The sequence below is a fragment of the Bufo bufo genome, chromosome 2 (genome assembly GCF_905171765.1).
Source record: "Bufo bufo chromosome 2, aBufBuf1.1, whole genome shotgun sequence".
Lineage (NCBI taxonomy): Eukaryota > Metazoa > Chordata > Amphibia > Anura > Bufonidae > Bufo > Bufo bufo.
The window spans coordinates 220,840,817-220,866,578 of record NC_053390.1 but is presented as its reverse complement, the minus strand read 5'-3'; the positions used below and the strand labels follow the sequence as shown (position 1 = coordinate 220,866,578).

At 43.1% G+C, this 25,762-nt stretch overlaps 1 protein-coding gene across 1 annotated transcript in view; it reads right to left on the bottom strand.

Annotated features, from left to right (window-relative positions):
- The window catches only part of AACS (acetoacetyl-CoA synthetase), a 133,087-nt gene that overhangs the window by 97,887 nt on the left and 9,438 nt on the right, over positions 1-25,762 (bottom strand). Inside the window, exons 3-5 of the mRNA XM_040416232.1 lie at positions 20,171-20,291; positions 9,373-9,486; positions 4,455-4,552 (exon numbers count right to left, since the gene is read on the bottom strand). Coding sequence (XP_040272166.1) covers positions 4,455-4,552; positions 9,373-9,486; positions 20,171-20,291 — 333 coding nt within the window. The remainder of the gene's footprint in view (positions 1-4,454; positions 4,553-9,372; positions 9,487-20,170; positions 20,292-25,762) is intronic.

Genomic DNA, 25,762 nt, shown 5'->3' with positions numbered 1-25,762 from the left:
TAGGCACTACAGTTCGCCCCGCGAAAAAACAAGCAATCATACAGCTCTGTAGACAGAAATATGGGTGTCAGAAAATGGAGATGCAAAGAAAATGTGTATTTTTTTTCAAAGGTTTTTATTTAGTTGCGCCTTAATCGTACTGACCTGCAGAATAAGGACGTCCTGTCATTTTTAGTAAGTAATAAATGCCGTAATAACAAAACTCAAAAAATCCTGGTGGCATTGTGTTTTTCTTTCAATTTCACCCCACATAGGATTTTTTCCCACTTTCCAATACAAAATATGGTAAATTAAATGGTGCCATTAATAAATGCCTCATGAGGTTTTTTTGCCTTCCTCTGGATCAACTCAGTCGGATAGCAGGCTGAACTGGATGGACATATGTCTTTTTTTAAACCTTACAAACTATGATGGCCATTTACAGATATTGATTGGTGGCGTATATCTGGTGCAGATTCTGTCATGTTGCAGCAGAATCTGCGACTTTATCCCTGCTCACAACAGGTCTATAAAAGGGGACATAGAGTGGGAAGGGGCCGACAGGCCTGTTTCATTCATAATTTTCTATGCCTGTTAAGGCGTAGAAAATGGTCTAAATGTATAGCAGCAAGCTGGCTTACATTTAGAATCGGCGGTGGATACGCTGAAGATCGGCGACCACCACCAGCGCAGAGTCTTATTAAGACCAGCGTCTAAAAATGTCCCTATGTTACTATCTATTCGGGAAAAAAAAGACTGTAAAAAAAATGCCTTTTTTCTTCAGTATGATCTGTCTCGCAGTACACATTTTTGTGCAGCTGCCTGCTTGATTACAGGTATTCACATTGACAATATGTACTATACTTTATCTCTTTTTTGCAAAACTGGAAAAGCATACAATCCGCACAAAACACCTGTAACATATTGACTCTGGCTGTTTCTTACCTACTGACCACACCACACCTCTGTTTAGAGAGCGAACACAGATGTTTACTGTGAAAACCAAGGTGTGCTAAAAGGACCTCCTACACATGCAAGTGAGCAGAAGTGCCAGAACCTTACCAGTAAATTCACACATGGTTGATTGGTTACAAGAATTTTTTTTTACATTTTTGAATAGCCATTCTATACATTTGAATAGGGTTGTTTCTGCAGCATGGTGATGTAGTGGGAAGGAGGGCTTAGTCTATAAAAGAGAGAGGAAAGCTGGAGCAACTCGCTACTGCCTCTCTGAATAGCCATCTTACACAGACATAGCTCCATGTACTCCGATCCTGGCGAAAAGCATTGGAGGAGAAGCACAATATGGTCTACAACTAGAATTAGGGTTCAGACAGGCTAGGGTTTGGTTTGAGTACTGGCTAGGGTTACCATTTTAACGGCGGGTGTTCCACTTCGTCTGTGCTAGGGCAGACTTATGCATGTCCCCCGTAGCCATATTGTGGCCCGGATACGGGGGGGGTCTGCAATACACGGATACCTACCACTGATGAAGGAGCTAGCAGCCCCGAAACGAGTTTGGTTTTGGTGACAGTACTATGGACATTGTTCCGAATATCGAATATTGAACAATAGTTACTTATCCACATTATAACAAATAGGAGCGCTTCGGAGCCGCCAACCAGCTGATCCAACCAGGAAGCATCGAAGGTCCCGTGACACGTAGGACGCCGAGCACGCGAAAACCCGGACATAACAGAGACTGCAGGGATCGATTCAAATGCAGTGTTTACGGCCAGCGATTGGTAAAGTACAAATCTAAGCTGCGAGCAGGCGGAAATCTCGATATACGCAGAGGCTGCAGAGATCGTCTCCAGCACAAAGCCGTCGTGGCCAGCGACTGGTAACGTACATATATAAGCTATATATCTAAGCTGCCATTAACAGCAATTGAATGTGGTAAGTTACACAGTGATTTATGTAAAATTACTAACATCTATCGGCTTGATAAGACCAAACGGACCCCATGTATAGATAAATTGAATTGAACAACTATACATGAACAATCAGCTAAAATATACTATCTTGATGCGCATGGAGACAAACATTGATTCATTTATTTATTTTTATTAATTTATTATTTTTTTACTAACTATTTTGAATAAAATAACTTTTAATATTTATCTGTATAAGGTATAACTTCATTACAACTACCAGATAATTGAGTGCTCTTCACATTATATACATTCTCTAATTTATGAAGTTATTACGCAAAGTCTTGTGAGACTTTGCGAAGCAATAACTTCGACTCATCGGAGCCAATACATTTTAATACAGTATGGAGCTCCTGCTCCATACAGTATTAGGATGAAGTTTTATGCGAATTGACTTCGGATGTTTCATCCGAAGTCGATTCGCTCATCCCTAGACTCACAAACCTTGAGTTTTCAACTTTTTAAATGCTACTTGTGACAAATGTTATCACAAGTGGCTCCTCTGTGCAGGCTTCGCCATTTTCTTAAAAGGGTGGCATGGAGCGGGCAGGAGGTGAGCAGGGCCAGAGGAACCGCCACACTTATCTTCTTTTGCACCAGTTTTCTGGCACAAATGAAGACAGAAATCTATGATAGCTCCGAACTGCCATTGTTGAATGCTGCCATTAAAGGGGTTATCCAATCCTATACAATGCCGGGCCCCCCACGCTGAATATACTTACCCGGAACCCTGCACTGCTCTTGGTCCCCGCACCGCCACTGCTGCTTCTCCCTGTGCACAGATGAAAAAATTCCGGTGTTGGGGGGGTGGGGCGATAGCAGCAAATGGCAAGCTGGGACAAGCCTCCCTAGCATCGCGGGTGACACTAGGGAGGCTCATCCCCGTCCCCACCTGCCGATGGCTGCCCCCCTGACACTGGATGTTTTTTATCCGGGCATGGGTAGAAGCAGCAGCGGCGGTGCAGGGACCAGGAGCGGCGCAGGGAGCGGGACCTGGGTAAGTATATTCAGCCTGGGGGGCCCGGTATATGGCGGAGCATTTTTTAGGATTGGATAACCGCTTTAATTCTGGAGCATGGACTGCCAGAGGATGCACCTCTTCATAAATTAGGCACGTCCTCCAGCAGCACAGTAGACCCTCATTCTCTTTTGATAAATCTCCCCTTTAGTGCGCAACTAAACCAATCATCAGACAACTATACTCTGCTCCCTGCATGGTCTACTGTCCAATATTCAATTGTGACTGACACACATAGTTATAATCAGCAATGTATTAAAAAAATACAGACACAATAGGATAAATAAGACATGAGGATTACACACCATTTTACAATAAATACTTGTATCCCCCATGAAATAATTCTGCATCCTCTTTTATTAAAGCTCTGTATTGTGCAATTCCTCTGTCATCCCTCATGGAAACGCACAAATAAATTGACAACCGAGAACTAACACTTCTCGTCAATTGGGTGTGTCCCCCACTACAGTGTGATACGGTCATTGTGCAGGGACAGGCTCCATTGACAAGGAGAATGATAACACCCAGTTGTAAATGTATACACACCTTCCAGAAATAACAGAATAAAGGCTCATTCACATGAACGTTTTTTGCGTTCCGTATACGGGACGTTTTTTGCGTTCCGTATACGGAACCATTCATTTCAATGGTTCCGCAAAAAAAACTGAATGTACTCCGTATGCATTCCGTTTCCGTATTTCCATTCAAAGATAGAACATGTCCTATTATTGCCCGCAAATCACGTTCCGTGGCTCCATTCTAGTCAACGGAACACATACGGATTGTACTCTGTATGTCTTCCGTATCTGTTCTGTTTTTGCGGAACCATCTTTTGAAAATGTTATGCCCAGCCCAATTTTTTCTATGTAATTACTGTATATTGTATATGCCATACGGAAAAACGGAATGGAACCGGAAACACTACTGAAACAAAAAACGGATCCGTTAAAAACGGCCCGCGAAACACTGAAAAAGCCATACCGTCGTGTGAAGGAGCCCTAACAGAGGGACGGCACAAGGCAGAATTCTAAGAAAGGATGTCCAGAATTGTTATTTCATGGGGCCTGAGAGGATTTACTAAAGCACACATCAGGAGAGGTGACAGACCCCCTCATTTATCACAAGGCATTCTGCAATTGTGCATCATAAAACCTTAACCCTAACCCTAAGTTCACACTTGCGCGTTTTACAGCGCGTTCGAACGCGCTGTAAAACGCATAACCGATGCAAACCAATGCTTCCCTATGGGACTGGTTCACATTTTCGCGTTTTACAGCGCGTTCGAACGCACTGAAAAGCGCCCGACGCATAAACAAGTTCTTGAGCTTCTTTGGGGCGTTTTGTCGCGCGTTTGCGGCCATAGGACACTGCTGTCAATCACACAAACGCGCGTAATACGCGCCTTGACTATGGACAAAAACGCGCACAAAAACACGCGACAAAAACGCGCGTTAAACGCGCATATCAAATACGCTCAGGTCTGAACCCAGTGTAACAGAGCTTCATCGCCTCTTTTAACTTACATTCACTCCAAAATCTGGAGATGTGGCACTCCAAATTGCACCAATACTTGCCGCAGCCAACATAGCTTCCACTGTCTGTATGCAGTTTGGGAGGTAGCCTAAGGAAAAAAAAAAAAAAAACATTGCGTTTGCTTTAAGTCATTTAGTCTTAAAAATAAACTAACAAATTTATCTGCTGGAACTGACCCTGTTGGCAGAATTGAAAAATAATATGCATGTTAAGGCCTCTTTACATGACCAAATGGAGCAGACGATTGTCAGGAAGGAAGTGTTCCTTCCCGGCAACAGCCTGCTCGTAAGTGAAGGAGACTGCTGCTATTACATGCAGTGATCTCCTCCACAGTATGGGGAGGAGTGATCGCTAATGCCATCGCTCGGCCCCATACAGAATCCTTGTTTGCCGGCAGCAGAGGCTGTTTAGATGGCATGATCTGCTGCTGGTAAATGATTTAGGTGACCGCACAAATGTACTTATTACCCAATGAACAAGTATTTTGATCGTTCATCAGGTAATCTGTGGCTCGATAACAAGCGATGTCACCGAAACTGCCACTTTTTAACCTCACTTGAGCAAATAGCATTTATCATGTAGAGAAAGTTAATACAAGGCACCTACTAATGTATTGTGATTGTCCATATTGCCTCCTTTGCTGGCTGGATTAGTTTTCCCATCACATGATACACTGCTCGTTTCCATCCTGCAGTCCAGCAGTGGTGGCCGTACTTACACACTATAGAAAAAAGCACTAGCCTAAGTGAGCTCCCATGGTTCCCAGCCACTAGAGAGGCCAACGCTTTTTCCTATAGTGTAGAAGCACGACCACCACTGATGGATTGCAAGGTGGTCATAACCATGGAAACGAGCAGTGTATGATGTGATGGAAAAATAAATCAAGCCAGCAAAGGAGGCAATATGGACAATCACAATACATTAGTAAGTGCCTTGTACTAACTATCTCTACGTGATAAATGCCACTTGCTGAAGTGAGATAACCCCTTTAAGGACCAATTTACATTTTAGTTTTTTCCTTCCTGCCTTGCAACAGCTATAATTTTTCAACTTTTCTATTCACATTTTAATTTTTTAGGAGACGTTGAATTTTTAATGGTACCATTTAAAAGGGTTTCCCATCTCAATATTTATGACATAATCGCTAGGATATAACTAGGTTGGAACCCACTCCTATCTCCAGAGCAGGGCTCCCAAAGTGAAGGGAGAGCAGTACGTATGCGGTCACCCTGCATTCACTGCTCTGAGAGCTCCGAAAATAAGAGCCTTGGCTCATGTCAAAAATGTTGAGATGGAACAACCAGTTTAATTTACCATATCTTGTATTAAAAAAATGGTAAATAATTATTTGAGGTGAAATTGAAAAAAAGAAAATTCCACCATAGATTTTTGGCCACCCCCGCTGATCAGCTGTTCAAGGAGACGGCACGTCTCCCGTCTCTCTTCCTGTCCGCTGCTGCTGTGCCATAGACATACAACAGAGCACAGGAAGAGAGAAGGGAGACGGCACGTGAGCACTGTGCGTGCCGTCTCCTTGTACAGCTGATCAGCGGGGGTGCCGGGTGTCGGACCACCGCCCATCTGATATTGATAACCTATCCTGAGGATAGGTCATCAATAGAAAAAGCCCAGACAACCCCTTTAACAGGCAGTTTTCTATGGCAGGACTGGGAGCCTTCACAAGGCCCATGGTCGCCATAGCAATTGATCGGAAACCCATGATTTTCTGCAGGGGGTCTGTTAGGAGGAAAGAGCCCCCTCCTTCTGTCTAACCTCTCAGATACCATGGGCTCTTTTTTTTTTTTTTACTGAAAACCTTTCCTAATATATCTGATCGCCGGGGGTTCGAAACCTCGCATCCCCACTGATCAGATGTTCCACAGTAGTTCCTGCACTGGAACTACATAGCTCTATGAAGCACTGCACCCATTCACTTCAGTGGGAACAGTGCTGCAGTAATCAGGGCCGTCCACTACACACAATGGGTGAGTTTTATCAAAACTGGTGTAATGAAAAACTGGCTTAGTTGTCCATAGGAACCAATCAGATTCCACCTTTCATTTTCAAAAGGAGCTCTGAAAAATGAAATGTGGAATCGGATTGGTTGCTATGGGCAACTACACCAGTTTTCCTTTACACAAGTTTTAATAATTCTCCCCCAGTGAATGGAGCTGTAGGGACTATAGTTCAGATACAAGGATAAAATAGGACCAGAAAAGATGGGAGCGATCTCACTGTGACAGGGCGTCAACTGCATTAAACATCCGGCAACTGCCACGTACATCACTTTGGGGTAATATAATGATGAATGCGGATTGTGGGGCAATATACAGAATTTCATATAGTAAGACTAGATCTTTTCACTAAAGATACTTTGTAACCTAATTTATTTGCAGATTTGGTCCTTGAGCTGAGCTATTGATAACCACCTCAATACAGATAGCATATCCATACAGATTAGTCTATGGACAAGCTGCACATATTTATCCAGCAGATGCTCATTTTATTACACTCATCTGGCCAATTCTGTAAACCAATTTCTGAAGAGAAACGACCCTTGATGGCAGTATTAAGGCTTATTAATAGGATCCCCGGAGAAGAAATGCACTTACAATCTGTGCCTGAGTTCTCTTTTTACAGAGAGGTTTCCATATTCTGACCAAGAACCTGTAGCTACTGTACGGTACTGTCCAACCTTACTGAAATCTCGTGACAAGATTACCAATAGTCTCAATTAGGATTAAAGTGTTTTTCTCAGGGATCAGGATACTGATGGTCTATATCAGGATAGGCCATCATTATTAGATTAGTAAGGGTCTGACTCTTAGCACCACCGTCAATCAGCTTTTTAAAGGAGCCATGGCACTCGCACTGTGGCCCCTTCAAACAACTCATCGACAGAGGTGCTGAGGGTCGAACCCCACCGACCTGATATTGATGGCCTATCCTGAGGACAGTCCATCAATATTCTGAGCCCCAAAAACCCCAGTTATAAGCTTGGTCTCGTAGGAGCAACCATTTGAGATCTGGTTTTTTAAAGACTGACATGTGACTTAAAGGGGTTGTGTCACTTCAGCAAGTGGCATTTATCATGTAGAGAAAGGTAATACAAGGCACTTACTAATGTGTTTTTAATGTTCATATTGCATCCTTTTCTGGCTGGATTCATTTCTCCATTACATTATACACTGCTTGTTTCCATGGGTTACGACCATCCTGCAATACAGCAGCAGTGGTCGTGCTTGCACACTATAGGAAAAAGTGCCAGCTTCTCTGGTGGCTGGGACCGTGGGGAGCGCACATAGGCTGGTGCTTTTTTATAGTGTGCAAGCACGCCAACTGCTGCTGGATTGCAGGGTGGTCATAACCATAGAAATGAACAGTGTATGATGTGATGGAAAAATTAATCTAGCCAACAAAGGAAGCAATATGGACAATCACAATACATTATGTGCCTTGTCTTAACTTTGTCTACATAATAAATACTATTTTCTGAACCCCTTTAAGTCTAACAATATGTTACATAAGTCCTTATATGTTTTATAGCAGTGGTGGTCAGCCAGCATATAGTGGGGGCCTCAAATGTAGCCCATGATGCCATCAAATATATTAATTTAGGGCCATGTGAGGAGGTTTTCACTGTGGAGAGAGGACTAAGCTGCGGTGACACCTTATCTCCTGGAAGAATAAAGTATCAGATGTCGAAATTCAATGCACCCAACACTTCTCTCCCCTGATGTTATCAGTCAGAAGTGGGAGTCTGGAGGGGGGGTGGGGGGTTTGATAAAACAAGTTTGAATTAAATAGGAAAAAAAAAATCCAAAAACAGATTCTCTGAGTTTCTGGCACAATTTATATGGATGGACCACAGACTAACAGGGGGGAAAAAGGTGCTGCTCTTTTGGGATTATGCCTGAGCATTATCCTAAGAAAGACTGCTTTACCATTTTTCAGGGAGCCACGTGTCAGGCATCTGGTTGCCTGTTGGGCATCATGCTTTGCGTTATACAAATGGGGGAGATTTCTCACAACTGTCTTAGTTGCCCATAGCAACCAATCTGATTCCACATTTCACTTTTCATTTTCCTTTGGGAAATGAAACATGGAATCTGGTTGCTAATGACAACGAAAACCGCTTTCCTTTACAACAGCTTTGATAAATTTCCCCCTGTCTGATGGATTAGTTTAAAGGGATCCTGTCATTCTGAACTCATGAGATTTATCAAAACTGATGTAAAGGAAAACTGGCTAATTTGCCCCTAGCAACCAATCAGATTCCACCTTTCATTTTTCAGAGCTCCTTTAGAAAATGAAAGGATCAATCTGATTGGTTGCGATGGGCAAGTAGGCCAGTTTTTCTTTGCACCAGTTTTGATAAATCTCCACCTTTGTTTCTAATCTGCAAGCAGCATGTTATAGAGCAGGAGGAGCCAAGCTGATTATTATGTAGTTTTATGGGAAAAGATTCAGTAACACTTGTATACATTTAAAGCTCTGCTCTTTCTGAGCTCAAGATGGCTCAGTAATTGACAGCATCCTCTGTGTAAATGTGTATACAGAGATAGTTCTCAGTCACTGAAACATCTGAACTTAGAAAAGATGCATAAATTACAAGTTTTATTGCATTTTGTTTAGGATTTAATATTTACTTTGTTATTTATTACTCTATATCCCTCTGCTTTCTGTGGTTTGTGCACTAAAAATAAAAGGTAGTGACGTTCTGATATTGATCGTTGTAGAGGTCATACACGTTCTTGGCTGGGAAAAAGTAAAGCATTAGAATATAGGAGATTTTAGTGAGCAAAACACAAATTATTAAAGCCTGGTAGCTTTCCTCTATCACGGCCACTTTATATTCTGGAGTGCAGACTGCTGACTGCCACAATGCAAGAAACTGTAGACAATTACCAACAACACGATCTCCAGCTTCGACTCCCATCTTCCTCATGGCAGCTGCATACAAAGCAACATCTCTTCTCAATTCTTCAAATGTCACTTTTTCCGCATTCTCCCTGCCTTCCCCTGAGGAACATAATGAGATACAACTCAGTATAATCACCACGGGAATGCCAAGTGCCTGGCAGAGACTGGCTTTAATAAATAGCTAATAATGGGAAAGCTGCAGCAGATAAACACAGCAAGAAGTACACCACAAGACACTGGAGAAAATCAGCACTAGACGGGCATACGGCGGCTTAACCCGACAGTAATTCTTATTTTTTTTTAAATAACATAAAAAGTTTTTTTTTTCTTAAAACAGATAGAGCCATACTTACCTCACTGATCCCCCAACTGTGACCCACCTCAGCCAATGATTGCCACAGTGGGGGATTGGTGAGGTATCACTGTTTTTTTCTAATGTAATTTTCACCCTTTTCAAAAAATAAAAATAAAATAATGTTGTGCCTTTTCATAGGTAAATGCATTGATATCCAATTCATTATTGTCAAAATGGATGTCCATTGCCTTTAAGAGCCATGCTCGACTATAGTTGCAATTTTGTATGTCTTGAGTAGGCCAAATTAAGGTCAAACAAAGCTTAATGTTATCCTTCTCATGAATATACCAGTCTGAGAAGAGGCATCCTTGTTTACTTACTTAAATTTATGACGGGAGTAAAAGATAAGCTTTATGCAGCTGGTGATAATTACCTATACAATTAGGCGTTTATAAATGAAGCAAAATATATAATATGTATGTATTCATTTATTGAGCCTTAGTTAGTCCTTAGCATAAGACAATCAGTAGGACATATATATATATATTTGTTTATATTATATTGTTATATGTTACGAAGACAACATGTATCCAGTATATTGTATATATTTCTCATTAGAAGAGTGTCTGTGAAGATGTGTATTTTGTAACAATTAATCACATCTTTGGTATGACAGAGGAGGTACTGATATCTCTGTGAGAAAACAAGCCATTTACGATCCATAAATTAAGTGTGAGAAACATTCAAAAGAGACGCCTAGAGGTCTGTCTCTAATTGCTACAAGTGTCAGAATTAATCCCTATGGCTTTGAATTAAAGCTTCTAAGGTCAAAATGTATATTCAGACTTACATAAGTTAACCCTTTATACTATGATGCAGATAGCTTATACAGCAGTGCCACCTAGGTATCAGTAGGTGACATTACAACAGTAGCAAAAGTGCATTCTGGGTAGGGTTATGATGTCACAATTTTTATCAATGGTCACGCCCATCCGACAATGATTGGAAAGATCCAAACTAGGAAGGTGTGTCTAACTGATAAGTTTGTGATCATAAGCCATACACAGTAAGAAAAGAGGAGAAGGTAAGAGAAAGTGAGAAAGGTAGAAGGAAGGAGAGGAGAAGTTGAGGTCTATCTAGATGAAAGCCATGATGAGATGTGCTATGATGGACCACCCAGCTTTCCTAGGAGCAGAAGTGAGATTCCTACTAGGACTTGGTAAGAGACACAGGAAATAATATTTAATTTTATTAAGACTAATTTGATAGTGTGGGTGAAATTATACCATCTAGATTGGCGAATAAATAAATGATTAAATAAATTGATCATCTCCACATTGAGATGTAGTCTTAGGATATTGTGAGGCTTCATTCTACCTGCAGAAGAATCAAGACTCATAATCTAGCAAAGCATTAAATGATTGCTTTTATATATGCACACACACATATATATATATATTATATTGATAGAACATTCTTCGCCAAGCTAAGTGATGGATTCCCACAGGAAGGACTTTTTCAAATCCTTCCCATTTAAGATATGGTCTAGCAAAATCCTAGATCCCTGTTATTTGTCTTAATAGTCTTACCAAAGTTATATGTGTGAAAATAGTCCAGGATGAGGCGGAAGGATACAGTTGTCTCTTCTAAGGCTACTTTCACACTAGCGTTCGGAGCGGATCCGTCTGATGTTTCATCAGACGGATCCGCTCCGATAATGCAGACGTTCGCATCCGTTCAGAACGGATCCGTCTGCATTAAAACTTAGAAAATTTTCTAAGTGTGAAAGTTGTCTGAGCGGATCCGTTCAGACTTTACATTGTAAGTCAATGGGGAACGGATCCGCTTGAAGATTGAGCCATATGGTGTCATCTTCAAGCGGATCCGTCCCCATTGACTTACATTGTAAGTCTGGACGGATCCGCTCGCCTCCGCACGGCCAGGCGGACACCCGAACGCTGCAAGCAGCGTTCAGGTGTCCGCTCACTGAGCGGAGCGGAGGCTGAGCGCTGGCAGGCGGATGCATTCTCAGTGGATCCGCCTCCATTGAGAATGCATCAGGGCCAGACGGATGCGTTGAATGCATCAGGGCAAGACGGATGCGTTCGGGGCCGCTCGTGAGCCCCTTCAAACGGAGCTCACGAGCGGACACCCGAACGCTCGTGTGAAAGTAGCCTTAGTTATATCCTTGAATGGATTTGCCCATCTTGAAGTCATGTGATGTGTAGTTGGTTAGAAGGGGGCAGAATTTATTTAGCATTCTATATTGATGTCTAGGATTAGACATGCCCATCCTGATATCATGAGGTTTTCTCTGAACAGAAGTAATGAATATAACTTATGTCCTATTTTGATATCCTAACCTAATAATAGCTTTGTTATAATGTGACAAGTTATTTCCACTCACATGTATTGTTAAGCTTGTAATGCTTTATATCAACGATATATATATATTCATTAGCATATATGATTGTGTTTATTTACTTATATATGTTTATAACCTTGTAACCAATAAATCTGCATATTTTTATAATACCTGTGTATTATTGTATAATGAAGAACTACATTTTATCATTAACGTCATCTCACGTCAAAAAGAACTTATTTATCTGAGGAAATAGTCGGACTCAGATGTGAATTGTATCAATTAGGTTGTCTACAACTCACCAGGTCATGATTTTAAGAATTTATGACAAATTTTAAAAATTTAATTTTTTTATGATTAATTATTTTTATGACCATAATTAATAATTCATAATTGAATTATTACCCACCGACAATAAATATTATAATAATAATAATATTATTTTTATATATATATATATATATATATATATATATATATATATATATTCACTTTTACACCAGTATAAAAATAAAAAAAAACACAGAATAAGGGCTCATGCACACGAACGTTGTGGTTCCGTTAACTTAAATGAGTCCGTGATCCGTCTGTTCCGCAAAAAGATAGAACAAGTTCTATTTTTTTGCGTAACAGAAGCACAGATCGGAACCAATCCGTAGTGCTTCCTTCCGTGCTTCCATTCCACACCGCATCTCCGTATTTGTGGACCCATTCAAGTGAATGGGTCCGCATCCGTGATGCAGAATGGACACAGCCGGTGCCCCGTGTATTGCGGAACCGCCGTATGCGGCCCGCAATACGGCCATGGGAGCACAACGGCCGTGTGCATGAAGCCTAAGGGCTCATGCATACGAACTTATTTTCTTTCTGTGTCCATTCTGGTTTTTTTTGCACACCGTATACAGAACCATTCATTTCAATAGGTCCGCAAAAAAATACAGAAGGTACTCCGCGTGAATTCAGTTTCCGTATGTCGCCTATATTGTATATAGAGATATGCTATCTGCAACTTCTCCCCGCTCACGTCGGGTCTAAAATTGTGGGCATGGCGTGAGCAGGGAAGAGGACGGGCCCGTCTCATTCATCATTTTCTACGCCTGTTTTAGGCACAGAAAATGGTCTAAATGTAAGCTCACGAGAGGTCTTACATTTAGAACTGGCACTGGATGTGCCAAAGTTATGGAGAAGCCTGCGCCTCTTCATAACTTCAACGATCCTCCTCCAGCTATAGGGCTTTGAGACCGGCGTCTAAAATGCTGGTCTTAATATTCACAAACGATCTTTCTTTAAATGAAAGATCTTACGTCTGACTATCGCATGAAAGTATTGAACATGGCTGACTTCTTTTCAGCTGATAACCGATAAGACCCCTTTACACTGGCTGCATTTGCAGGCGATTGTCAGGAAGGAAGCGTTCTTTCTCGGCAAGCGCCTGCTGGTCAGTGAAGGAGACTGCTGCATTTACATGCAGTGACCTCCTCCACAGTATGGGGAGGAGTTGTTTGCCAACAGGAGAGGCTGGTTACAGCGCACGATCTGCTGTCGGCAAACGATGATTTAGGTACCTACACAAACAAGCATTTTGCTCGTTCATCTGGAAATTGGCAGCACCTTTACACCGCCAGATAATCGCTAACAAGCGTTTCTATTAGGGCTGCAACGATTACTCGAGTAAATCGACAAATTCGACACAAAAAAAATCCTCAATGCAAATTTTTTGCATCGAGGATTCGTTTGTGTCATGTGACCACGGAGCGGGAGTGAAGCGCTTGCCATTACTCGCGCTTCGTGGTCCCCCGCCAACCCACACTGAACTGGACCCTTTAGTCATCAGTCAGCAAAAATGATCATTAAAGGAGTATTGCTATCTCAAACAATGAGGGCATATCCAGTGGCGTACACAGAGAAGTAAGGGCGCCATAGCAAGGATCAAACCAGGCCCCCCACACAGGACAGAAGGGTTTCTGCCTAAACCCATTTCAATTACCCTTGGGCCATTTTTCCACTGCCTCCTTTGCGTGTTTTACCCTCAGTTGTGTCTTTAGAAGGTAGCGTCCTGACCAAGTTTTCACCTCCAGTAGAAGTGGAGATAATCCCAACTAAGACTGGGCCCCTTAGAAGTCTCATGGTCTGCCGCCATGGTAGTTATGCCCCTGGACATATCACTATCTCTAAAATGATGCCTAAAATGAAGTCAGCAAAGTGGTGGCTGACAGTGCCATGTCCAGCCACCACCAATCGTTCCTAGTGGCCTGCTGAAAATATCCGAGTAGTGCGTATGGCTATTTTCAGAATCCCCATAGAAATTATTAGGAGCGCACTGCGCTTGCATGGCCACGGCTTCTATTCACTTCTATGGGGCCGATGGCTCGGCTATTTCCGGTGGCCCCATAGAAATGAATGTGCGGTGAGCCCTTCTTCACTTTGCCGGCTGGGTTTTACGAGATAGGTATGAGTCTCATTGTCTGAAATGAGAAAACCCATTTAAGGCTGGACAATTCCTTTAACACTGCTGTCTTATCAAACAGACACTATAGGTTGAAAACTAACCATCAGAACACTAGGATAGAATATATGTGCTCTTCCATAAACCTCATTTACCATTAAATTAGGTGTATTGAAAATGATATTGTTAGAGTCCACTATCATAGGCAAATTTTGTAGCCTTTTATCGGCTATTGTTGTTGAACGGCTGTTCATCCCCATGCAGAGCAGATGATTGCAGCTAAACAAGCGGGCAATAGTCAGGAACAAAAGCTTCACTCCTGATCCCTGCCCTGTGTATCAGCCATTAGCAGGGGAAGAGACATTTTAATTACAGTGCTGCACAATGGATAACAATGCATATAAGAACTATTACAAATAAGAGGGGGGCCCATAAGGTATGGTTACCTTACACTGGACAGGCTGGGGGCATCAACATGATCTAATGACAATCTAATGTGCACAAGGACAGCCAGCACCACTATGCTGGATTTTAACAAGCCTAATGAGTGTTCAGAGAGTTAAGCAAAGTAGGGTTGTTTCGATACCGGGATTTTATGTATAGAGCTGAGGACATGGGTTGATAGATGGCCGCTAGCACATCCACAATACCCAGTCCCCATAGCTCTGTGTGCTTTTATTGTGTAAAAAAAAAAACGATTTGATACATATGCAAATTAACCTGAGATGAGTCCTGTCCCTGAGATGAGTCAGGGACAGGACTCATCTCAGGTTAATTTGCATATGTATCAAATCAGTTTTTTTACACAATAAAAGCACACAGAGCTATGGGGACTGGGTATTGCGGAGGTGCTAGCGGCCATCTAGCAACCCATGTCCTCAGCTCTATACATAAAATCCCGGTGACAGGTTCCCTTCAATAACTATTTCCCCCTTAGGGGCTAGAACCTGGGATCTTTTAATCCCTTTTCTATTCACCGTAATAGAGCTCACTCTCTCCCTGCTGCTCTGTGCACACAGCATCAGGGATGTTACCATGGCAGCCAGGGCTTCAGTAGCGTCCAGGCTGCCATGGTAACCGATCAGAGCTCCAGCAGTGTAATTGCGGGGCTCCGATCAGAAGCTGCCACTTCCACCAAAGAGAGGAGGGGAGGGGACTCTGTGGCCACTGCCACCAATGATTTTAATACTGGGGAGGGCGCACTGCGCCACCAATGATTTTAATTCTGGGGGGGAGGGCGCACTGCGCCACCAATGATAATTAACGCTTAATATACAAATACAGCCGGCAGCAGAAACACATTGCCGGCACCCGACCTCTGACAGGGCACTGCGATCAGCAGCAGTTAACTTCTCAGGTGCAGCACCTGAGGGGTTAATTGCCGCAGATCGCAGCGCCCTGTCAGAGGCAGGGTGCCGGTAATGTGTTTCTGCCGCCGGCTGTATTTGTAATGTATTAAACGTTAGTTATCATTGGTGGCGCAGTGGCAGGGATGGACTGGGACAATAAAGTGGCCCTGGACTTCAGCCAGACCGGCCCACTTTATTTTTCCCAAACACACTCAAAAAAGGGGTTATGTCTCTTCAGCAAGTGGCATTTATCTTGTAGAGAAAGTTAATACAAGGCACTTACTAATGTATTGTGATTGTCCATATTGCTTCCTTTGCTGGCGGGAGTCATTTTTCCATCACATTATGCACTGCTCGTTTCCATGGTTTTGACCACCCTGTAATCCAGCAGCGGTGGTCATGCTTGCACACTATAGGAGTAGCCGGGATTGTGGGAGTGCACATAGTTTGGTGCTTTTTTCGACCACCAATGCTGGATTACAGGGAGGTCGTAACCATGATGACGAGCCATGTATAATGTGCTGGGAGACATTTTGTCTCTATGGCACTATCTGCCCTAATAGTGATACAGTGCCCACATAGAGCACGATAGTGCCCTCCTATTCACAGAAAAATAGCGCATTTGTACCCATATAGTACCTACCTAGGTGCATAGAAAGTGCCATACTTTGGCTCTATGTCGGCACTGTATGACTGTGGCCAAAGTACTGTAGGTTTTCACTTTAGGTAGGTACTGTATGGCACCATAAGCAAGAAATACACCATTTATCTGTGCATAACATGGCGCTATCTGAGCACTGTATGACCGTGGGAAGACCTGGGCATACTATGCTCAGATAAGTTGTGTATTTAGTGTCTACAGTGCCCACAAAGTGCCATATCATACCTACCTAGAGCTAAAACGTGGGCAGAAAGTGCCATACTTTGCCTATAATTATACTCTGTCTACACAAGTATGGCGCTTTCCGAGTATGGGTTCTATATGGCACTATGTGGGCACGACAGGCACTAAATGCGCCATTTATCTGTGGATAGTATGGCACTATCTGCCCACAATCATACAGTGCCCACATAGAACCAAATATCGCCGTACCCAAACTATTATATGGCAGTGCCCAGAGCGCCATATGTTGACTATGTGGGCAGATAGTGCCCTACTATGCCCAGATAAATAGTGCCCTTAGTGACTGCAGTGCCACACTGTACCCACCTAGAGCCAATCTGTGCACAGAAAGTGCCATACTTTGTCCACAGTGACAAAGTGCCCTTTCTGTGCACAGTCTGGCTCCAGGTAGCCGGTAGGTATTCTACTACACGTGGGGGCACAGCGCTCATCTCTTTAGTAAAGAGTCTTTACTACCTTACATTCAGCTCCCGCCTCCAGCCTCCAGTAACAAGTGCGGGCGGCAGCACTCACTCACTGACGTCACGCGCCTGCGCCGCCTAGTGGGAGGAGCAGGCGTGTGACGTCAGTGAGTGAGCGCCGCCCCCACACTGCCTGCTGTTACTGGAGCTTTACCCCCCTGATGGCGGCCCTGGCCGGCCCATAATTCGATCGGCCCACCGGGATTCTCCCGGTACTCCCGATGGCCAGTCCATCGCTGCGCAGTGGCCATAGCCCCTCTTCTCCTCTGCCCCTCTGCGCTCTCATTGGAGGCAGCGGCAGCACAAGGGGAGGGAGAGACTGCGTCCTTCTTCCCTGAGCTGCTGAGGGAACATGGCGCACAGCCTAGTATTAATAAAAGACAAATTCCGGTATCGTATCGATCAGGGCTGTGGAGTCGGTAGATAAATGTTCCGACTCCGACTCCTCAGTTTTATGTACTTCCGACTCCGACTCCCCGACTCCTCTGTATTAATATGCGAATGTATTTTATACATTCCTTGAGGGAAAGAAACGCAACCTACCACAGGACTACTGGCTGGGAAGCCAACAGTCTACTGTATTGCACAGTTTAAGCAAAAGACAAACACAATGAAAACAAAGGAGGATCCAGGAAGGGGCATTTATTCTAAAACATGATTTTCCTAGGAGAATCCCATAGTCATGTTTAAAGTTTAAGCTAACAATCGGAGTTTACAAGTTTTTATAGCCTTAGCTAAATGACAGCAGTTTTTCCAATGGTTTACAGCTTCAGTCTTGAACTATTGGCTATCCATTCCCTTCACTTATACAAGTGTCTCTAGTCCTGCAAAAAATTTATTTAATCCCTTATCAGTGAGAGGCTAGGTTACACATGGACGCTGTGTGTAACACAACACTATGGAAAGTATAAGTATTGCAGCTCCTAATTGTGCGTTGCGTGCCATATAGTGAAGCACATGAAAAGCATGCTTCTTCACGGTCACTTAACGTGTTCGTTTTGCGGTTACGTGAGGCACTGCATGCATTGGTCTTTATTCTTACAGTAGAGAAGTCATTAATTATAACTTTTTGTGAATTGGGACATTTAAACTTGCTTTTTTTTTTTTTATTATTCCAATCTAAATTTAGTAGGAGTCGGAGTCGGAGTCGGTGCATTGTTTGCCGACTCCGACTCCAGGTACCCAAAATTTCCCCCGACTCCGACTCCTCGACTCCGACTCCACAGCCCTGGTATCGATACCGGGCTAAAAGCATCGTTTGGGTATCAAAAGTTCGATACTCGAAACAACCCTAAAGCAAAGTCATATGTGTTTGGCAGTTTCTCACCCCATATTCCTATGCAGTCTTTGCACTAGTTCTTCTTCACATGTGAGTTAAAGGGCATCTGTCAGCAGATTTGTACCTATGACACTGGCTGACCTGTTACATGTGTACTTGGCAGCTAAAGGCATCTGTGTTGGTCTTATGTTCATATGTGCCTGCATTGCTGAGAAATATGATGTTTTACTATATGCAAATGAGCCTCTAGGAGCAATAAGGGCTTTGACATTACACCTAGAGGCTCAGCTCTCTCTGCAACTGCACATTTACACTGCCTGGTCCTGTCAATTAAAGTGGAGAGGACGCAGAAGTTGTAGAGAGAGCAGAGCCTCTACAAGTAACAGCAACAACCCCATTGCTCCTAGAGGCTCATTTGCATATATTAAAACTTCATTTTTCTCAGCAATGCGGGCACATATGATCATAGTCCCAACACAGATGCCTTCAGCTGCCAAGTGCACATGTAACAGGTCAGCCAGTTTCATAGGTACAAATCTGCTGACAGATGCCCTTTAAAGGGATTTTCAAGCCAATCAAAATTAAACACAGTGGTAACCCGCTAGAGCCCTTGATTGGCTGCAGGAGTCACATGTCCATGACCAGAACAACCGGGAAGTACAGAGACTGGCGAGAGACTTGTGATGCATTGATATGGGAGCAGCGTGTTATTGGTAGGGCAAATATTCAATTTTTTTTATTACTTTACATTCATGTTACGGACGTCCAGAACAGAGCTTCCAATGAATATGTGAACACAGTCTAAGCAGTCTTATGGTCACCGCCAGTTCTGTGAGAAGATCTGGCAGACGTTCTTCTCTACCTCTTGTATGATGTTCTTTGTTTTGGTTTCACTTTCTCATCTCCTTTCCTTCTGCCAGGTGTCACTTATTTCGACTAATCGTCTTCCTTTATAATCCCTCCCATACTGCCTCACTTTGCGGTTTATACTACTTCCTGGATGAGGTGTTCACTGCTGGAGGCTGCTTCTGCTGTTTGTTCAGATAAGTCATTTACTTTATTGTGTTTCCTTGCTGGCTTGATTCTAGGTGACCCTGACTCCATCCGTATTAAGTGCAGGGAGTTGGTGGTCGTGTCCCCTCACTATTATAGGGTTTTCAGGTGTCACACAGTATTAGGTACGCGGGCATGCAATCGTCTACCATACAGACCCTTGCATGTGCATAGCAGTCAGGGAGAGCTCTTAGGGTTTTATAGGGCTCACCTATAAGCTCCTTAGTTTGAGATCAAGCCAGTCGCTCGTTTATTTATATGTTCCAGCTATCTGCTAACTTCATCCGTGACACTTATTTTAAGTGGCTGGACAGCCCCTTTAATGTAAATAATATGTCCAAAGTTGAACATTATGATTATTAAAGGAAAGACAAAAAGGAAACTGTAACCACATATTTCCATCTGGGATCTTCCCATTTCCCCATGCTCTGAGAGAAAACATGATTTGGGGACTTTTCGAAACGTCTCTATTTCGATGTTTGTTTACTCCACTGCAGGATTCCTTCACTACATACATGCGTAATAATTGTAGTGCTGCAAAGCATTCAGTGGGTCCGTTTCATGCTGTGCCAGTGACTTGGGACAAAAATAAGTGTCCCCACATTTAACTATTGCTTCAGTGTGTACTTACTTATGGCGTACAGAGCAATTTTATCATTGTCCTTGTGTTTCAGAAGGTTTTCTGCATAATTCAGGCGACTCCCGTGAAACCACTCTGGAATGTCAGCTATCCCTTTGGATCGGTCAATTATCTGGAAATAAATGTAAAAAAAAAGTCAAATCTGTCCATTCGCATTTATTGGTAAGTATCACATCATAAGCACCGTTGCCTTATATAACATCAGACTCCAACATTTACAGTATGCAATGACTACCTTACTAAGGGCGAGTCTGCATGTCGGGGACAACTGCAAAAGGTGCTAAACTCTTATGTCATCTGTCATTCACCCCACCTAGACTAGATTTTGCTGTAATGTATTCATAGTAGAGTTGTTGCGATACCAAAATTTGGATTCGGTTTCGACACCATAAAAAAAAAAAGCGATACTAGATACTATTCGATACCACGCAAAAAAAAATAAAACACCAAAAAAGCCATGTGCATTCTGCATTTTTAAAAATGGCGAATCGCAGAGTTTTATTTTTATTTTTTCCTGTTCCGGCATTCACCGCATAGATTTTTCTTATATTTTAATAGTTTGGACTTTTCGGATGTGGCGATATGTTTATTTATTTATTGTTTATATATTTTATATGTAAAATTGGGAAAGGGGTGATTTCTACTTGGTGTGAATAGGACCTTACACTCTCCCTGCTGCCCTGTGCACACAGCAGCAGGGAGCTGACTATGGCAGCCAGGGCTTCAGTAGCGTCCTGGCTGCCATGGTAACCGATTGGAGCCCCAGGCTTACACTACTGGGGCTCCGATCATAAGCTGCCACTGCCACCAATGAGGGGGAGGGGAGAGGGGGACCCTCTGGCCACTGCCACCAATGATTTTATTACTGGGGGGGTTGAGGGGGGGGGCACTGCGCCACCAATAATTGACCTTTAATACAGGAGGCTGGTGCCGGCAGCAGATCAGCCGCAGTTAACCCCTCAGGTGCCGCACCTGAGGGGTTAACTGCCGCTGATCGCAGCTCCTTGTCAGAGGCAGGGTGTCGGCTATGTGATTTTGCTGCCGGCACCTGCCTCCTGTATCTAAAGTTAAAGACGACCTTTCATGAGCAGGCTACATAGAGCGGCGCCAAGGGATGTCCCTGCACTTACTATTATTCCTGGACACAGCTCCGTTCGCCCACTGTGCCCCCATGACTGTATCCTGCTCTGTATGCTAATTACTACTATCGGAGCGATGGGCAGGAGACATCAGCTTCTCTTCTGGGCGTTCCTTCTCCCTGGCTGCGATTGGACAGCGCAACAGCAGGGAGAAGGAATGCCCAGGGGAGAAGCTGATGTCTCCTCCCCATCGCTCCGATAGTAGTAATTAGCATACGGAGCAGGAGACCGTAATGGGGGCCACAGTGGACGAATGGAGCGGCGCCCAGGAATAATAGTAAGTGCAGGGACATCCCTGGGTGCCACTCTATGTAGCCTGCTACTTAAAGTCCGGACCCATTTAAAATCCTCCTATCATTGGTGGCGCATTGCGCCCGCCCCTCTCTTCTCATTGGAGGCAGCAGCAGCACAGGGGGGAGGGAGAGACTGCTTCCTTCTCCCCTGTGCTGCTGAGGGAACATGAGATACCAGTATCGAAAAAATGGAAATCCCGGTATCGTATCGATACCGGGACTAAAGTATTGATTGGGTATCGAAATTTCGATACCCGCAACAACCCTAATTCATGCATATTGAAGACCATTTTTTTGAGTTGTTGTCTCAAAAACAATTCCTATTAACTACAAAGAAGGTGTTATAAATCCACATGCAGTGAGCTCCCCCTAGTGGCAACTGTAATCAGCAATAATTTTATCACTTTTCAGCTGTGTGCAGGGAGGATATGTCAAACTCTAATCCCTATGAAGTTATGAAATTAAATTAGCACATTTGTGACCTAACCGTATATACGTGACCAGAAAATCCCACCTTGATATAATTTTTTTTTAAAAAGGCCAATGTTGCTTGATACAATTCTGCATCTGATCCAATTTAAAAAGTGCTCATAAATGGCATTACAGGCACACAGCAGGAGCAATATAAGGCTTTTGGGCAGATAATGCTGGAATGGTTTTTAGGTCCCGTGTTGCATTTGAAGAGATAGTACTTACAGTGGAAACTCCCAAAAAGTGAGCACATTTTGTAAACTACACCCCTCAAGGGGAGTAGTGGGCATACTGACCCCAGAGATGTTTTATAGAAGTGAATGTGTAAGCTGTGCAGAGTATATCAGAGTGTAGTAAGGTGATAAAATGACAGGGTACTGTGGGGATTCGCTCTGGTAGACAGGACAAGCGGACGCAGTATAGAGGCAAAGACCAGTTTGTAATTCAAAAAACTTCAGCGTTTTATTCACACTTATGGCAACAAAACAGTACGACAGTCTATTTGCAGTTTTGGTGTTCGTTCACACCTAGACAGTTCATACAGCAACACAGTCACCTGTTATCCTAGGTGTTAGTTCACACCCGATCGGCATTACTCAGGAAAGAGCATACCTTCCAAACTCAGGCCTCCAGCCTAGCACACGGCTCAGATTCCAATCCAGCGATTGCCAGAGCTCCTCTGTCAGAGAGAGGTAATCACACCCAGCTGACACTGCTGGCTGTTTTTTTTTATAGGCCAGTCAAGACCCAACCTGGAACGTGGGGAGTAGTCACTCACCCAGCACTTTGACTAATCCCAGTAAGAGCCATCCCGGATCAGCTATACAGCTATACTAAATAGTTAGGTGTCAAACAGCAACTGCTGCTGACACATGAAAACTGGCTCTTACTCCACCGAGGCCAGGAACTTTGGTGACACATACCTTCCGTCAACAACGGACCCTTGCGCCTTCCTACGGTACATAAAGGATAAAATACTGCATGGATGAGTGGTACGTTTTGAAGCAACCCTTTATGTACAGGCCAGGTTTTTCAGGGCAGTGATAAATGGTGTCCTTTTGTATCCTGCTTTTGGAACAACACTCAATTTTTTTGGGGTCCTTCCCTTCCTTGCTGTTCAGGGGACTTCACCAGGGAAATGTTGACCTGGTACAACATGGGCACTATAACTTCCAGAAGCACTGGAGCCCTCCCCTTCCTGGATTTGAAAAAAGACCTTTATCACCACATCTTGAAATCGAAGGTATGTTCCCGCTCAGCCTGCAGATCTAAATAACACGTATGCATTATACAGTGCCATCTGTACAATGCACATGGCCAGCCTTTTGTATATCAGGGATCTGGAACTGCTGCAAATAAACAAAAAAAAAAAAAAGAAATCCCTGATCACTACAGTAGTTCTACAAAATCCTCTTTTTCACCATTACACAGGAGATGGTTGTGGTGGTGCACCACAAGTCCCAACTCACAATACGGAGGGGCACAGATTCTTCCTGCTCCCTCTGCCTCTCTAGCGCTGCTATTGGCTGGTAAAAGCATATCAGGTAATCTCAGTGCTAACAGGAGACGCCAAACACTGGTGTCCCCTGTCCAAGCTTGGGGGTGATTGGTACTGTCCATTTCTGCACCAATCACCGCCATTGGAGCCCACCTGCACTGACTGGCCAATCTCAGCAATCCGGCTGCAGGGGTTCAACCTCCCTGGGCCCCTAACCTGTCGGGCAGAGCAGCCATCTTCGCCAAGTCACTGTGCAGTTATGCACAGTGACTGGTTTTCACTACGTCTAGACCGCTAGACGACCAGCACCGTGATTTATTTAAAAAATGGTGGATGATTTCTTTACCTCTTTAATTGGGTCCAAGATAAGAATGAGTATTTCTAGGTAAGAAATAGCATTAGAAGATCCTTATATAGATAGATGTACACCTGGGCTATGATGGGTATGTACTTTAGCACATAAATGCCCCTGACCACATTTGCAAACAGTGTCGAGAAGGTAGCTGGAATCTGCATATCACTGTTCCTGCCTGGAAATGTGACAAGGGATCCATAACCTTCACTTAACAGCAAAACGTATCACACACAGATTACTAAAATGGCCATTTACACTTGAAGACAACACAAGCAATTAGAAATCCTGCCCACACCATTATTTTCTATGGTAACCAACTGTTCGAGAACTAAAGGCCCAAGCTGAGGATAATGAGTCAAGATAGGGCCTCATGCTCATGGCCGTATTATAACTCTGCTTTGTACATCCATGGAGGACCATGGGGCCCTACTGTACTTCCACGTGCCTCAGATTTCATAGATTTTTTTTTTATAATTAAGAAAAACAAAAAGATATGGCATGGTCCATAGAAAGTCGCACTGTATTTAACTCCTTAGTGAACAAGCAATTTTTTTTCATTGTCACAGTCTAAGGCCTCATGCACACGACCGTTGTTGTGTTTTGTTCCGCAAAATGGGGTTCCGTTGTTCCGTGATCCGTTACCTTTTTTGTTTCCGTGTGTCTTCCTTTATTTTTGGAAAATCACCAGACATGAAGGAAAGTAAAAAAAAGTCTAAGTCAAGTTTGCCATGCAAATGATAGGAAAAACGGACGCGGATGACAATCTTGTGTGCCTCTGCGTTTTTTCACGGTCCCATTGACTTGAATGGGTCCGCGAACTGTTTTCCGTGAAAAAAATAGGACAGGTTATATTTTTTTGACGGACTGGAACCACGGATGCGGATGACAAACGGTGCATTAGCAGAGTTTTCATCGGACCCATTGAAAGTCAATGGGTGCGCAGAAAATCACGAAAAACGGAACGGACACGGAATAAAACAACGGTCGTGTGCATGAGGCCTAAGAGCTATATCTTTTTTATTTTTTCACTGATGTAGCCGTATGAGGGCTTGTTTTTTGCTGGAAAAGTGGTTGGTAGGCACTATTTTAGGGGTACATCTAACTTACTGATTCACTTTTATAAACTTTTTCTGGGGGGAGGGTACAACAATACCACCATTGAGTTTTTACTTTATAAATATTGCAGAGTTTATTTTTCTGGATAAATAGCATACGTTTTTACATATAGTTTTTTTAAATTTTTTTACATTACTTTTGCACAATTTTTAGAAAAATGTTTTGGCATCGCCGCATCCCAAGACCCATAACTTTTTACATTTTCTTTCTACAGATCTGTGTGAATGCATTTTTGCGGGATGACTTGTACTTTTCAGTATGATTTTGGAGTACATCCTTTTTTTTGGTGGTAAATAAGCAAAAAACAGCATTGTTGTTACATGTTAATTGTGTAGTGTGGGTCATTTTGATTGCGGATTGGGGGGATTTTATTTTTGTATTTTTTTCTATTAAAAAAGCATTTTTTTTTTTATGGAAAACATGCATTTTCTTTTAATTAGAATTTTTTTGATTTAATTTTTTTTTAACCATTTGCTAGTCCCATAATGGGACTTTAATAAGCAATCTTTTGATCACTTCTGTAATATATTGCATTGATTTTGAAATGAAATGTATTTTTGTGCTATACTGACATCCACCAGCAGGCAATGCCATAGAGGCGCAGCCTGCTAGGGAAACACTGAAGGCAGGCTTGAGCCTTCATTGGGTCCCAACCTGCCCTGCACAGATATCAGCACTCCACAATGTCATTCATGGGGTGCCGATAGGAGA